Below are 17,467 nucleotides of genomic sequence, written 5' to 3'. Positions count from 1 at the left end.
GGTGCAGGAAGGGCTCCAATGACTGTGAATGAAAGAACTCTCCAATGTTGACACAGCTACCAAACAATTCCATCTCTCAGTTGTTCCTTTGGAAGTTTTTCTGAGCTACAGCACACAAATACTCAGACAACAGTGGAAGGGTAACTTTATTTCCACACATACAGAAAAAATTCAAACATCTGCAACCTGAAGTACTTTACAGTGCCTGAGTAGAAAGGTTGCCAATTCTGCAAACTTCTACCTGGTGTTTTCCTACTGTCTGCAGTGTCTGGAGGTCTGTCCATGCTTCAGGAAACAGCTAGATATAATGGCTTTTTGTTTTCATTGCATATCTAGCCAGTAATTCAGATGCATCTGTTACCAGTCCAAAGACAATTATTGCCCTGTGTTGAAATGACAGCCCTACAAAATCATGACCCCGAGTTTCCAGTTGTGACCTAAAATGTCTAAAAGCTGATACAAAGCAGAAGCATCCGAAAGTCAGAAGATGTGTTTGTACATGCAGCTTTGCTGCTGCAAGGCTTTCCCCCTGTTTAGCTAAGCTGCAGGCTAGGCAAGCTGGAGAATCACATCCCTTGACGCAGTCCTGCCAGCAGCCTCGGCATTTGAGGCTCTGAACCAGAGTTAAGAGCAGTTCAATTACTAACACTCAGTCCTTTGTTTTCTCTGCGTTGCCCACAGAGGTGCTTAATTGTGCTGTAAAAGATTATTACAGCAAAACTCAGCCTGCAGTTGGATTTTTTAAAGGTTTCTTGTGCGCACACAGATGACTAACAACATTAAGCCATTCTTCGCCTGGTCTGTAATTGAGGCCCTGAGCTCTTTATCAGTGATTCATGGCTGTTTTGTGGTGTCTTACTGGGCAGGTCTTCAGCAGCTGCAGAGCACCTGACATGCAGTAGAATGCTCTAGATGGCAGTACATTTTTAAACTGTATTAGTTATTATAAGCTTGGTCATCTTAATTGGTTTATTTTAATGCTCTTTTTATGGAAAATGTGGATTATTTCTTTTGCTGTAATGAGCAGCAGCACATTATACCTAGTTAATATTTCCCTATTGCAGTGTCTTGATCAAATTGCAATTTGGGTGTTTTGTGTCCCTCTTCCTCCACATCCAAGGTCCCCTGATGAGACCACATGTCCCAGACTTAGCACAGACTCTCCTTGCATCAATTAATGTTTACAGGATGTGGTAGGTAGGTGAACTGCCTTGTCAGTAGAAAAAGAATGGGGCTGAGGAGTACCTATTTGCCAATTGAACTAATCAGTTTTGAGGAATTTGGGTTATTTCAATCAAAAGTTAATATTCCAATTGAAAAGGAGATGGGAAGAAGTACATGGCTAACAGAAAGAGTTTAAAAGACAATTTTAAACAAGGCTTAAAAAGGAAAAGAAAAATGTGTTTAGAGCCAGAAGGATAACACAGTTGTTGAGTTAAATACAGTTTTATTAGAGACACATGCTTTATGCACAGGAACTGTATGCTATTCCCAAATTTACTCATCAAGCACCTGCCAGTCAGCATTGTTGATCACTTCTGTGCCTCATGCAGACTGAATTCACTATCCACAGGTCTGCTACAGCCCACTAAATGCAAATTCCCTCTCTGTAGCAATCCAGCACAGTTTTTGTGACAAACACATGCTATAGTTTATTTGCACTCATCAGGCTTTCAATATGACATAAAATCATTGTAACATAATGCATTATTAAATATATTTTCCAGCTGAAAAAGATAAACTTGACAGACTGTCAGTGAACATTTTCATACTGTAGAAGAGGTTAGTGAAAAAAACCCTGGAGTACATCCATCCATTAGTGTAAGAAAAACTCACCAACTACTCAGAGCAAGAAACCTCATGGAAAGAGCTTGCCCTCTGCCTCATTCTCCATCAGGACTATAAACAGAACTGGAATTTTACTGCTAAATTTCATTTAGACAGTGATTTGTATGAGCATGGTTAAGTGTATGGATTATTCACAAAGCTTTTACTTGGGCTGTTTGTTGGTTTTGGTGTTGCTTGGCCACCTTGATATAACGTGGGTTTTGCATTTTCATGGATGACTGAGTATGTTTGTAGAGGGGAAATATGAAAGCTTCTAAGTGGTGTGAGTACTGCTAGTGTGATTGTGAGGGTCTGTTGTGAATTTGAGAGGGAATTCTCAGGAGAACTTTTTCCTCTAGTTTGCACACTGGAGGGTAGTCAGGGCTGGAAGGATACCCTCCAGAAAACTGAAACCAAGAACTGTGGAGCTGGGAGATCAGCAATCCTTTATCAAGGATGTCTGGAGTTTACACTTTCAGCTGGACAGCGACAAGCCTGAACACCCTGCTGGTGACAGCCAGCCAGGGCTTCATAAAGACAGGGTCCTGAGAGTTCTTTTGCAAGATCAAGGTGTTTGGCTTCAGGATTGTGCAGTGTTGTATCTGCCTCTTCCCAAGGATGCCTTTAGCTTGCTTCTGGTTCATAGAAGTGTACAGAGGTTTCCTTACCTCACGCAGTCAGCTCTCTGTGAGATTTTTTTGGTTTTATGGAATGAAGTTGCCTTGGTTCTGAGTAGTTTGGTCTTTCTTCTTCCTAATGGGGAAAGATAACCACATATTATCCTTTCTGTGGAAAATTGCTACCTCTTACTTAGAACTGGAATAACCTTTTCTGAAATGCCAGGCTTTCCCAGAGACTGGAAAATCCAGATATTAATGTCGTAATATCCTTTCTGTGGAAAATCGCTACCTTTTTCTTAGAACTGGAATAACCTTTTTCTGAAATGTCAGGCTTTCCCAGAGATTGAAAAATCCAGATCTTAATGGTGGCTGTTCCTAAACACGTTATTGTAATAATTGCTACAAACAAACATGAATGATTTTGAGGTACTTTTTAAATGTAGATGTAACTGAAAGTACATGTTGATCTCAGTTATTATCTTACACATCCGTTGCAACTCTGAAATCTAGAGGACAGGTACATGCTGGTCTGTCACCTCAGATTTACCACTGAGAAACTGCAAATAATACTGCACAGCAAAGTGAGAGAGCTGAATAATGAAGCACTATCCAAAAGTAGCAATAAGTGACATCTAGTTATATGGAGGTGCATTTTTTGGTTAAAGAAGGCTTGAGTGTTTTGGTAAGAATTCATTTACATTTCTACACTGTATTAACCTTTAGAAAACTACATATGTTAATTGCTGGGGATATTTCTTCCTACTTCCAGAAAAGGCAAAATACGGAGGAAATCATGTTTGTTAAAAAATTACCCACGTAGAAAGCTTTTCTTGTTGTTCCATTTTTATGTGAATATGCAGGGTTGTTCTATTAAAGAGGTATTTTTCATTAAAATAATACATAAATATTTTATTTAATGAATTTGTAGCCTTGAGGCCTTGAGCCATTTTCTTTTTTTTTCCCAAAACTCCTAGTGAACTGAATGAATTTCACATCCCCTAAGGAGATTCCATTGCACAAGTTTAAAAAACAGAAATGTCAAATGTTCTCTTCAGGTGCATGTTTCTTGCTGTGATGGAGCACCTTGGGCCAGGATTTGGCCCTGGATATGTCTTTAGGCAGGAATATCAAAGAAACCTCTCTTGTACCTTGCCATACGTCTGACTACTAGAAATGGAGTTGTCAGCTTCCAGTTGCCAATCCATTAATTTTTTTTAAAGGTTAGGATTACTTTTGACAAGTGACAGAGTACCCTGATACAAACAACTGGAACTGGAGGTTACCATATCTAAAAAGAAGAAAACAAAATTTCTCAGTGTGTTTTGGCTTAAAACTGAATTATTTTGGAGAGGGGAAAAACCCCTTTATCTTGTAAAAGGGCTAGAGTGTGGTCTACATTTGCATTACCCTTGCTGCACAAGAAGCATTTATTTAGCTGAAATGGTCTCCTATTATTATCTTTCTGGATGTAAAAGGCCCTGGAGGTAGAAGAGGAAAGGTCTCTCCTTTTCCTAACCTATAGCTCACGCTTAAATCAAATCATTCCTCACTGTGAAGAGTAGCCTCTTGGCTATACAAAAACCTTTTACCCAGCATCTTTCTCGGAAGATAACTTAATTGGGAAAGATTCATAACTTCTGATACAATCTTCTTGTCTTCCAGCTCAGACCAATAGCCCAAGCAAATCATTTGAGATGAAGTTCCAAAATTAACCCTAAATAATATGGGCAAAAATAGTTCTAAGGTTACAATGAATTGAAGTGAATCCATTCCATTCTTTACAACTAGAGAAAAAACTTCCAATTTTTTATTTTATTTCTTGTTGACCTCTTCCTGCTGAGGAGAGGTTCAGGTGCATGGACTGCCTTGTCTTCCGGGCTCAGATGTTCAACCTAATTTTTAATCTCAATTTACTGCATCTAAATGTGCCAGAGGGAACATTTCCACTTAGCTGAGGCTGAAGGTAAGCAGGATTTCTGAAGAATGCAATATGCAGAGGCATGTTTTGAAATGTGAGAAGTGCCAGGAAATTTGGAGTACTTCAGCTGATTGCTGTGGTACTGATTCCCGTGGTAGTGATTCCCAGGTAAGGCTGGTCAAGGTAGTTGAAGAGATTAAATTTTAAGTTCTGTGACTGATGCATTAGGGAGAGAAATGCACCTCAGTGACTTTCTCTCAGGTTATTTTGCCTTTGGAACAGAGGTGGGAAGCAGGTCAGTTTTTAACATTTCGGTGAAGTTTTCACAGGATTGCAACCCAAGGTCTTGGCTCTCTGGCAGTACTAAATGAGTGATATTTGCATGCATGTGTGGCTGGTTGGGGTAAAGGAGCCCCAGAGTTCTTGTCTGGGGGAGCTCCCTGATCTGGGATCAGGATATTAAATCATTCCCCGTTTTGGAGAGTCTCTGGGTACAGATATTACATAACTGGGATGTTGATACTGGTCAGACATCTCACATCAGGCAAAACACACATGGCTTTGAAAACCAGCTTATTTCAGGAGCTCATTTTTTATTGATATTCTTCTTTAATTTATTATAGATATATAATTTATTATTTTATAGTAGCATCAAAGTGAAGCACATTTTTAGGGAAAAAACCTGCTTTTAGCAGCTATTATAACTTTTATAATGAAACCTGACATTGGTTCCCATAACTAGCTTTATCAGGGGCTGCTGAAAGAAATGTCTTGATGTTAGGGAGGAAAAGCCAATATAAAGATTATTCCGTGGTTACCTATCACTTCATCAATGACAGCTGCAGGAAGGACACTAGATTTGCTCCCTTGCCTCACAAATCACTGGCCTGATCATCTGTGTTTCCCCATTTTAGACAACAATAGGGGTATTTAGTTATTGCATTGTAATGTAGCATGGAGACCAGGTTTAATTGAGTCATTAAGGATATCCATTTATTTTCACTCGGTGTCTTGCAATAGAGTGTGAAGTCCATTTTTACCTTGAAGATTATTGCTCTAAGCAAGGAGTAAGAGAGTTACAACTCTTACATAAGAGTGGTTATTTTTTCTTGGTTGTGCTATAGTTACTTACAAGAATGCTAAAAATGAGATTGCACTGAGAACGAGATAGGGCACAACTAATACCTGGTGTTTAGGCTTCTGACAAGTCCCTCTGAAATTTTCCAGTTTTTCTTCAGTGGTAGTTGGAAGTAGGGCTAAATTTTGATTTTACAAAATCGAAGCAGTGTTTTCCCCAAGACTTCAGCCATTTACTTTGTTTACTATTATTCTCTTAAAAGTGTCTTTTTTTTTTATGGCTTCTGTGAGAAATCAGAAATCCGGAGGTTACAAATTTTCCTGACTGCGTTACCACACAGTTAAATCCTACATTTCCTCTGAGGATCTCAAAAATGAGGTCAAGATCCTGATATCTTCAGAAAACCCAAATTAAACATTCACAGGGAAAATTTGTACTTTTAAAGCTTGCAGAATTCTGCTTTGCTCATTGATCTTGTGTGTTATTTCAGACACTATTTCTCTTTACATCTCTAATGTCATGATGGTCTTGCAGAGTTAGTGCAGGTTTGTACAGAACTTGCCTGTAGTATTTGAATCCCCAAAAGCATCTTTGAGATGCATTGGGTGGTTGAAAACAAGCTGTTTGGTTTTGTACATGTTTGCATGTTTGGTACACGTTTGCCTGTTCCATGTATGAGATCTCCTTATGTTAGCAGAGCTTAAAAAAGCCCCAAACAAATTGGGAGACTGAAAGGCCAACGAGAACTTAGAATCAGTGTGAGATGAAACTTGACAGTTTTTCTAGGTGATGATACTTTTGCACGGTAAAACAAGGAATCTCCTGTGTCCCTGTGCATGCAGGTATCAGGAAGGAAAAAACAACCAAGATGTAGTTGAAAATTGGTGTTCGTTGCATATGGTCAATGAAGCTGCTTAAGTTTGTTGTACTTGATGTGCAGCATGCAAACAGCTGCATCATACCTAATGGGCTTTTCTTTCTTTGCTTTCTTTTTCTAATGAAAGGTCTGAGCACTTCAGATCACCCAGCAAGGAGCTCTTCTCTTCCTCCTGGTTACTCTGCTTGGAACTTGACCTGGGTCATGAGAGATACATCCCCTTTCTTCTCTCACAGAGGACGACACAGTGAGTAGCATGAATATATTGTCCTCAAGAGGCTATAACTACCTTCCCAAGGTTATTGGTGTAATACTGGAGTAAAGCAACACAAGTCAAGTGATTCATGGTAAAATACCCAAACTGGCGTCATCTGAAGGCGCTAGTAAGCCTTAGTGTCCTTTACCAGCTGCCCCTAGGCCTTCCCCTGCCATGCCCAAGGGCCCAAGAGTTCCATTTCAGCCCAGCACAGCCTGAGGTCATTGCCTTCTCTATGCAGGTGCCCTGGGACCTGTGCTGCCCCAGCCTGCCCTGCTCCCTCAAAAAGAAGGTCCCAGACTGTAATATTTGAGTGGCATGTTGAAATTTACCAATATTGTAAAGAGAGGAGCTGTGTACCAAACTTTCTGCTTTCCATCTCCTTTCCTAACACCCATCCCTTCCAAAATCTGGGAATGTGTTTTCATCTGTTCTCTGGTATGACCTATTTATTGGCTATCCATGGCCATTCCACTGTGAAGTACGATGGCCATAGTTAGGACTGGACTGCACAAGGCAATATCTAATGTGCAATCCAGAAAGTGACTGCAGTAGAATATATCTACTATATATCTACTACCAGTCTCTACGCAGGGAGATAAGGTGCTGAGAGGCTAATAAGATTTACTCACCCCAAGCCTGTAATTATCTGCTTGAGGGAAAAGTTTGACCTACCTATATGAAGGAGCCCCATATTTCTTCAAATTTATGTTGCAGCCTTTTATGTGTGCAATATATATTCTTTCCACTGGCATACAATATCTGCTCCTAGCTGTTGTATCTGCTTGAGTGATGAGGACACACCAATTTCATTTTGGAAGCAACAGTAGTACAATCTTTTTTCCCTTACTTGGTTTCCTCAGAAGTTGCAAGAATGATTTTTAATTTATCCTTTATTACTTCTTCCTAAACTCTTTCTGTTTCTCAGTAATACTATTCTAAGGGAAAGCTTTGTTCTTAAAACCTAAGAGCACTGATTCCATCTGACAGCATCACATGGAGATAAATGTACTGCATCTGAGCAGAAATGATTTATGATGATTTTAGCAGATTGCACAAGACCAAATTCTACCATATTCCAACCATCTGTTTTGCAAGGAAAGGCAGGAATTTGATGAGGTGTTACACAAAATAAAATCTTCCCTCAGGACAAATCTAAACTGTTTTTTTCCTCAGTAGGTGTAATTCAGGACATGCACCTTGAAATTTCCAGAGAATCTTGAAGAGAGGCAGGAGTAATTTGTTTTTGCTAGCCTTGCAATTTAACATTTACAAAAATTTAAATTAAAGGGTAGCAGCAGCCCTGGAAGCCACACATTTCAGTCTGGGACACCCCATAGCATCACTGTGCAGACAGTTCCTGCCACTTGAGATTTGAGCACAGAGGACTGATGTGGGTGTGTGCAACAGAGCCTGTGGGCATAGCCCAAGAATAAGAGGACACATCTTAAAACTTCTATTCCTCTGCATACCTTCTTCTTATACCCACTGGAATATTTATTAGTAAACTTCTCAGGCAGCTGGATTTCTGTTCAGAGCTGCTCTGTGCATGGCAGGGTGGTCAGGGCCTTTCAGTGGCTGATTACTGGTCCTGGATCTATGTGGCTCTGTGAAGGTCATGCAGGGACTCAGCAGAGCAAGGAAGAGCACAAAGTTAGACCATCCAAGTGCTAGGCAAGTACTTTTGTCCCAGGACCCAGGACTCAGCCTTCTGATTAGTGGTTAATCCAAAATCACCCAATAAATTGTAAGCAGAAATAAAACCCAGTAGCCTTTTACTACTAGAGTGATTTCTTCTTCTGTCAGCTTTCCTCACTGCTCCCAGCATGACTGATTACAGAATACTCAATAAAGCTTCTATGAAAACTTTGTTTGCCTAATCATCTGATGGGACCCATCTAATTAACTGGCTGACGTTCCTGGAGTGGGGCAATATTAGTTGTCTTAATTACACTTTATCTGTGTTCTGCTATTAGAGAAATCTCTGATTGAAAGAGTGAGTAAATTGATATGTGGTGTCCTTCTTCCTCTGCCAAACTAAGTTCTCTTTTGCTTAGAATTAAAAATTCTGACAGACTCCCTCTCTGGAAGTTCTGGCAGAAAGAGTGCCTGATGATATCTTCGAAACCATATGCAGCAATCCCAAAAGATAATCGTTGGCACAAGAAGATACTTGAGTGATGCATTCACAAGACTTTTTTTCTATTTCGTCTAGAGGTTTTTTAGATTTGTCTCAATCCAAGCATTGATTAATCCTCAGTCATCTCAGAGATGTAAAATCCACCTGCCTTTCAGAAAATAAAGAGTAAAAATTGCACGTGAAGTCAGATATATCTGGGAATTCAACCTGTAAGGCAGGAAGAATCTCCAAATATTTTTTATATCCTTTTGTTCTCTTGAGGTACACTCAGACTGTTTCCCGTGGCTAGAACAAACTTTTAATGCATTCTGCATATGTGGACTTGTGGTAGCGTATTAATCTCCCATTTGCAGATCTGATGGATCTCTGTCCTGGGGCCTACATGATTAACTGCACCCAGCCACATATTTCATTTCTTGTCCCGGCTGGTTGAATGTTAATTTTCTCTCCTGTGCAGGTATTGTATAAGAAATCAATTGTCCACTGCATAAAATCTGCTAAGCTCGTGTAACAGCTGTCCAGATGACAGCTGCTCTCCAGACCTTCATGAATTTAACACACCCTTCTCTGCCCCATCCTCCCCAACAGCCCTGCACCTGGAGCACGATCCTGGCCGGGTGTGGTGGCAGTTAGGGACAGTGCTACTGATTAGAGCAAAAATCAAAAGCAATTCAACCCACCCAAACTCTGTTTCCAAAGAACACATTTCATGAGAACAGCAGGCCTAAGGTTGCCATGCTGGGCTGTTGGAGGTGGCTTTTTCTTTTTAACTCTTCCTATATTACTGTGCTGGTTTTGTGTCTCTTTGCTACATTGTCCTGTAGCAGCTGAATCCCTTGGCCATTCTGAACTGGCTCTAGGCAAAGTACTGAAGTACCTCTCTCATGTAATATAGTTTGCTTTCTTTTTTTTTTTTTTTGCCCCCCTGAAGTTTAGGAAATAGTGGTGCTTTGCTTTCCAAAGTTGACTGGGATTAAAACTCAGGATGAAAGCAAATTTGGCTACCTAGTGACTAGCATGCTAAAAAACAGGTAGAAAAGGTGAGTTCTGCAGAGGAGGAGCACATACCTACAAGAATGCATAATTATTCACGGCTTTGATTTAATAGCTACTAAAAGCTTAATCCAAAGGATGGCCTCTATTAACAACTTATTAATTATTTCACTCGGCTCTATGTCTTCAGAAAACTAATTTGACAGGGTTGTTGGGTTTTTTTTTACACTTTCTAATGGAATGTCGTCTGTGATGAGTTCCTAATTTCCTGAATTGGGTTTGCTAACTAAAAAAATAAAAATGCATTGGACTAATTTTACTGTGGAATAATCTGGGGTCATTCTTGCTGCATATTTGATGCTCAGTAGCATGGCAGTTGCTCAGCAAGGTGTCAGATGATTACATTTTTTCTCTGGTAGGTCATATGCACCATTTCATTCATGTCAGTTGGGTACCACATAGATACTACTGCTATGAAACTCAGCATGTTTCATTTGAACATCAAATGAAAGGGAAGATGGAGAGAAAGAGAGCACCAGCCAGATGAATTCATGTTACATTTAGCTTCCCATGAATACTTGTTTGATAATTCTACAACAAATCAGACTAATACTGACATCTTCAGAATGATAAAGCTGTTGTGATTCTTGGCTCAGCGTGGCATAGTGAGATGCATAGATACAAACTGATTGTTACAGCAAGTTCTTGTTCAGAAGATGAGATAAAGTCAGGAGAGGGACAAGGAGAATTCTACTTCATCCCAGAGGAAAATGGAATCAATGCTTTCTTAGTAAAGATATTGGAAAAGCGATGTGTCATCTTAATTCAAACACCTCCTTTTTGCAATCTTAGATGTACTCTAACGTAGTTTGGAAATAGCATGTGAATAGAATAGGGCAAGTCTTCAATTAACAGCAGTTACTCACACCCCATTAATAGAATTGCTCCATATAAAATAGCAGATGCTGTGACCCCCCCTATACATTTGCAGGAATTCTCGTTTAACAATTAGATGGTATTTTTGCCATGTGCAGTGGTGCTGAAATCCAAAGGGAGAAAAGTCAGGAAAAGCAGCATCTTCCTAGCTAAACTAAAGGCTGTGTTAAGCAAGAAGGAAGAAAAAAATCTTATTAGGGAGAAATTTTAGCTTTCTTTTCCTTAAATCATCTTTCATCTGCAGATAATATGTCTATGACAGCTCAACATTTTTCAATAATAAAATAACATACAGTAAGACAACAAATATCTTTTCTCCCCATCTCTCAAGTATTCATTTTCTCTAGAGATCTTTTGAAATTCATGCAAGAGATTCCTTGTATGAATTGTCAAAATATGACAGTTCATCCAACTACTGTTTTGTGCCAACTGGAGCATGTTTTCTAACAACTGCTGTTAGTCAGTACTTCATTTTTTTGGCCAGAACTGGCATTAGAAATGCACTTTCATGTATTGTTTTTGCTGCATGCATGGGAGACTTGGTGGACAAATATTTCTTGTGTGGAGAATAAGCTCTGACACTTCTTGGAGCAGGAGGAATGAAAACGAGAGCTGTTGCTAGTTGTTCTCCCAACACCCCTTCCTCACACCTCTCTCTGTAGCTGTCTTGAAAGACTGTGCTTATAATTGATTGATGAAGGAGTCCTGGCCCTTTCTTTGTAGTTTGATTTCCACTGAACAAAGCAGCTGTCAGAGATTTTGGTGATTCAGTCCCTGGTGCACGCTGAGGAATTGGGTGGATATAAAGTAGAAGCTGTCATTTTTACGATTCTCTACACAAAAAAATGAATAGCTGCATTATTGCTGTTTTCTCTAAGCAGTGGCCCATCAGCTGTGGCTCACTCCCCAGAGGATTAATTTAAATGCATCTGGCATGAGGAGAGCTGTGGGCTCCACAGGGAGGCAGGCAGCTTGCTCTGGGCTGGGCATCCAGCCCCCAGCACCCTTCCCAGAATATTGTTGGGGTATTCCCTGAGGTATTGCTCCTCTAAAACTTTTTCTTCAGAATGCAATCTAACCTTAAAGCCCCTTCCAAAGGAAACCTGAGTGGTTTTCCTTCAAGGTGGGTGTCAGAGGGATGAGCAGTGCTGGCCCTACCAGCCTTGACCCTGCCCAACATCTACATCTCCTGGGTGCTGGGGAGAAACTGGCTCCACTGAGCTCTTCCTTGCAGGTAGCAAGCTCCAAGGAGCCCTTGAAGCCCTGTGAGGGTAGAGCAGCAGCCCTGCCAGTAATTTCAAGGTCAGGGCGCTGCGCACAGAGACCTTCTGGCGTGAAGGAAGGACATAGAGATAAGCTAACTTGTGCTAAGTAGCTTGAAATTAAAAGGAGGTCCCTGGTGAACACAGGCTGCATCTCAGGGCAGGGAGAGCAGCTGGCATGGTGCCCAGTTGTTCTCCTCACTGCTGCACTTGCAGATGGCTGAGGTCCATCAGATGGGATGGACCCCAAAGCTGTGCTAAACAGAGAGATGCCGTGGGGCTCCTCAAGTGTCTCCCTGGTTCCCCACGTCCCCTGTCAGGCTATGCTGCTGCTCTCACCTTTGTCAGCTCCTGGAGCAGCAGCCTAAGGACCAGGCAGGGATTGTTGGCACAGGTACTTGCTAAGGGTGGTAAGACCCAGGGTGCCTGGCAGGGATACATATGACATGAGCATCCCTTAAAATGTGCAGTTTGCCCTTTCTCAGAACTAGGCAATGGAGGGAAATAGGTGAAAGTGTCTCTTCAGACTTGCTTGCTCAGCAGGAACAAGGCACTTAAACCCTGCAATTGTTTTTCCTCTTGAATTGTGTGACTGCCAACACCTTTCCCCTTTCCCTTTGGGCTTTTTTTCCTGTGCCCTTCCATCCTGTAGTGGGTTCCCTCATTTTAAATTGCTGCTGTACTTCTAGTTGCACAGCTGAAATATAGCGCCAGGAACTCATTTGCAAGAAGTTTTGCCTCTTTGTGCCAGCAGGGCAATGCTCACTTCCAAGGACCTGGCTTGTGTTTGGGTCCTCCTGAGTGTTCAGCAGGAGGTGAACTGACAGCCAGAGAGCACAGTGTTTCCTGTTTATGTTCTATTTTCTGCAGGCTTCTTTGTGGCACCCCACATGTGCACCCTGGTTTGGTGACTCGAAATTCAGAAAGGCCTGATGAGGCAATTGAAACCCTGAGATTGAATGCTCTGTGCCCTTTTGTACTCAGAGGGAATGGGAAGGCTTTAGGAACTGGCTCTGTCACTAGGATTAATAACTGGAAAATCAATTTGTCATTTCCCTGTCATAAATTAAAAGCTTATAGGCCTTATAACATGAGTAAAATAGAGGTTAGTGGGTATTGATGGAGGTCTCAAAGCTCACTCAGCAGAGCAGATCTCTACTATACAATTTAAATTATGTCTCCTCCACAAGGAATATCTGTCAATATTTGTATTGAAAAAAGACATCCGGTGCAAGAATTTTTTATCTGTTTCTACACTGCTGCTGCAATTGTTGCTGCTGAAAGAGCTCTTGAGGGAAGTTGTGGTCCTGACTTGATCAGTGTAAGTGACCTTTACATTGTGCATTTGTCTGTAGATATAGTGTAAATTAGTCACATGTAAGCTGGTGAGGAGCCAGCGAGGATGTACCTCACTCAGCTGGTCCTACTGATAACAGAGAGCCTCTGTCTGCTGCCGCCTTGGCTGGGGCAGTGTGGTGAGAAAGAAACCACACCCTTTCAAAGGGATGCCCAGCTGGGAGTAATTGAGGGCTGATTTGTAAAAGTCAGCAGACCAGGAGGGAAAAGCATCGTTTAAAGTCAGACTCGTGTAGAACTAGAAAGGAGCAGTCTAAGAGGAAACTAACTACTTGCTGGTAAGATTTTTGTGGTTGAAAGGAGAGGTGGTTTAGACCAAATAAACCTAATCATTTGTTGGCCAGCTGAAGAAAGAATAATCAGAATAGTTTCTTAACAACAACAGGTTTTTTATCTGTCTCTCTAAATTAGGTTATTTTTATTCTAAATAAGGTATATTTCTGTGATGTGTGGTTACACAAATGATCCAATATGTCCCAAAAAGTGAATGATCTGTAATTTGACTTACTGGAAGGTGAAAGAATACTTCCCATGGATTACTGTCTTTTGGTTCTATTACTTATACTACTATTTTAAGACATCTGTTTATTAGAAAACTCTAATCAGTTTAATTGATACAGATGTGGCTTCCAGGTAGTTATTTGTGCATAAATTATTGTTGTTAGGTATGTTGATAAAAAATAAATAAATTGAAACACTCACAAGACCCTAACATCATCAGACAAACACAGATTCCACTGTCTTTTCAAATGAATAGTAGCTTAATTGGCTTTTCAGTCTGTGGTAAATATTCTGTATCTTTTTACATACCAGAAGGTGAACTGATTTATGTCTACAGCCTTTCTTAAACAGGTTTTTATCTTATTTTGATTATAAGCATTACTTTTTTTTCCTCTTTAAAGGTGTAATGATGATGAAATAGACTTCTAATAAATTATCTGTTCTGCCTCTCTTGTGCCCAGCTGCAGATAAAAGAGATTATTGGACAAAGGGTTGTTTGTTCTGGTTTTTTTTTTTTTAAATTATTGTTTAAAAAGAGACTTTGCTTTTTTTTTTTCTATATGGAACCTAAATTCCTATTACATTTAGGATCTGTAGTGTCAATATGCTCTGACATAAATACCTGTACTTGGTTTAAATCTCTGTGACATCTCTTTTAGAAAATCATCAGAAATCACAAAAAAATCACCCCACTTTACTGACTAGACACAGTACTCAAGTCTAACAGCTCTGTATCTAGTCAATTTATATTGATAGTGGGTTTAAAAAATAATCACTAGAAGTTGTGTTCATTTTAATTGCCTTTGCTGCAGTGTTTGGTTTTTCAGTAAAAGGCAGACTGGCCTTTACCCAGCTTCCAAAGGCACATGGCTACTGCTTTCTGTGCTTAACTGGGCAAGAAAACAATAAACTTGATGTAGCTTTTAAATGTTCAGATGAAAGTGAAAAAGGAAGGAGAAACACTATTTTTTTATGCAGGGGTGTAAAAAATGGCAGGTGATTTGTGTCAGCAATTCAAGTATTATGAAGGTTTTGTATTTGCAAGTGTGGCTTATGTGGTCTTGTAATAGCTAACACACCAAGACCAGCTTCTTGGTGGAAAAAAAGTATTGTATATAATTCTTTTTTTATGAAGTATATTGCATTGTCGATAGTGAAGGACATTGTGAGAGAAGGAAAGCCTAAGGGTAGGAAGTTAATGTTAGCCTTAGGAGGCTGGATGCTGTTTGCATAGATTTTTCCGTGTTGCATCAGATAGCATTTCTTTGTCATCATTTCTTTGTACTGAATAGGATAATAGCGTTGAAATTTGCGTCTGATATAGGAATAATTTAAATAAGAGCCTCTGAAAAGTACTGATATTCTGGTGATGTGAGGGGACTATTGAATCATGTAAAAGTTGCAAATATGTTTCCACTGAATCACAGACACTGTGGGATGTGTAAACCAAATAGTCTCTCTCCCTTCCAAGGAGCAACCTGTTTTAAAGGAGATTCAGTGTGACCACAGCAGGCATGTTAGATCATGTCCACTTCTCTGTAGGCTATTCATTGCAAGGCAAGGAAATGGCAAAATGGCATTGCTGTTTGCCTTTTCTTCCTTTACTTTCACCCCTTCGGGCAGAGGCTTGAGCTGTCTGCAGGGGTCATAACACTAAATGTGGAGCCTGTTATATGATCACATACCCCAATTAAGTTGTACCAGTTGTAGGTCAGAGGCCTGCTGTGTTTAGGGCTCCACAACTGATTGATAGGTTTCTTTTATGATGGGGATTCTGGAAAGTGAGACCAAAGCAGGGAGCAGAGCTGGCTATTGAGTGCTTGTGGCACCACAGTCAGACAATCGGGGGGACTGGAGGAGGAGAATGAGAGAGCCTTGTGGATATCTGTGAAGGGCCTCTCTGCTTGGGTCAAGAGGGTTAGAGAGCACAAAGGCTTCTGTTCTGAGCAGCTGGGCAGGACAGGAGGGGAAGCAAGCAGTGACTGTTGGAAAGCTGAAGAAAATATGGGATTGATTGGGAAGAGAAGTGCACGAAGAATGAAATAGTTGATTTGAAATGATTGTTCTTGCCATGTGTGGTCCTTGGCCTAGGCTTTCCCATTTGTCATCCAGTGAGTTCCATCAAAAAAATCATTGCATGAGCTGTTTCTCCCCTCCATGTTTTTTTTGATGATGCCTTGAAATACATAATGCTCAAGGTGTTCCCTGTAACTAGTAAAGATAATACATCTTCTGTAATGTGCAGTTGAGTGTTTGGTTGCTCTTTTGTCCATCTGAGCTTAGGTACAAAGTTTAACAGACTCCTAACACTTCATAGAGTTAAAAGAAAGTTGGGCTTGGGGTTGGTTTTTTGGGGTTTTTTTGGTTGGTTTTTTTTTAAATTATTTTTTGAGGTTTTTTTGTTTTGGGATTTTTTGGTGAAGACCATCTAAGGGACTAGAAATAAGTGGTCTGAGGTTTGGCTATGGTATTGCAGTAGTAAACTGCATGAATATATCCACAGTTCCCTGCTGCCTAAATTAAAGTGTGCTTCAAGTATCATGGAATTTATATTGATAACTTAGAGGCCTGAAGAGAGTAGGGGCTTGTGCATTTGGATTTAAGGAAATGTGTGTAATCCTTGTTACTGCTGCTTGTGGTGTAAATGGACTCCTTATGTTACGTGGTTTCCCTGCTGTTGTGAAGTATTTAAAATGCTGAGTGAATGATTAAGCAGCTGATTAAGAAAATCAAATATAAACTGGAAAAAAGACACTGTTCCTTCCAGCTTGCTGTTAAAAAGGCAAATTAGCTGGGAAAAGTATAGCAGGAGGGCAACAGTATTAACCTTCAGATTAGAAAATATTTTATCACCAGGAGAATAGGCTGAACTACATAAATCTGTACCCACAGAGAAGAAATTAGATGTTTAATAGGGAATGTAATTGAAGTTTAAAAAAATCAGTTAATTTCACTAATGTCAATTCAGATTATTTGTTTCACCTGCATAGTATGGCAGGACAGAAAGACAGTGTAGAAGACCGAAGAGCAGCTGTAGTTTTTTCCTTGGGCTGTTTCAAATGGATCTAGCCTACTCAGAAGCACTAAGTTAGCTCAGAAATAATTTCTTTCTCTTACTGAATATTGTGTTGAGTGCTGACTGTGGTGACAAAAGCAAACGTATACAGGGCATTCCAGAAAATTTAATGATCTTGACAATTAAAACTAAAATCCTTGCAGGTTTTTACTGCATGTTGTGTTAAGCAACTTGAACTATGGTGTGATGGTAAACTGGACACTGGAAAGTGAATCATAGTTGTACCAGCAGGGTAATGGCTTTCTGAAAGAGAAATATCTCGAAAAGAGAAATCTCTGTTGGAGGTAGTTCCTGGCTGTGCTGCCTGGAGGCTGAAGTTTTGCAGCAGTAAGTCAGGTTTCTGCTGCTTCTGTTGTCTCAAGAAAGAGTTTCAAACCCAGGGGGTCAGAATGTCACCTCCCAGGCTACAGTCCCTATGGCTTCCAGCACGTTCCATATGCCCAGGATATATGACTCTCTTTGTACAGACCTGTGCTCACTGGTGGAGAATTGGCATGAATCACGTTGGGAGTCTGCACTGGTTGAATTTGAAGCAGCATCTCAGAAGAGATTGGCCTTCTGTCCCATTTTATGCATTGGCTAAACTATTTTCCTTTCAGTCCAGATGATGTCTTTCCCCACTTTATC

General features: G+C 40.3%; 1 protein-coding gene across 1 annotated transcript in view; it reads left to right on the top strand.

Annotated features, from left to right (window-relative positions):
• ALK (ALK receptor tyrosine kinase) overlaps positions 1–17,467 on the top strand; it is a 307,378-nt gene that overhangs the window by 76,125 nt on the left and 213,786 nt on the right. Inside the window, exon 2 of the mRNA XM_085054627.1 lies at positions 6,448–6,567. Coding sequence (XP_084910753.1) covers positions 6,448–6,567 — 120 coding nt within the window. The remainder of the gene's footprint in view (positions 1–6,447; positions 6,568–17,467) is intronic.

The sequence above is a fragment of the Lichenostomus cassidix genome, chromosome 3 (assembly GCF_008360975.1).
Source record: "Lichenostomus cassidix isolate B80296 chromosome 3, HeHo_3.0, whole genome shotgun sequence".
NCBI lineage: Eukaryota > Metazoa > Chordata > Aves > Passeriformes > Meliphagidae > Lichenostomus > Lichenostomus cassidix.
Note: the sequence above shows the minus strand (reverse complement) of the source record. Positions and strands in the feature narration are given on the sequence as shown.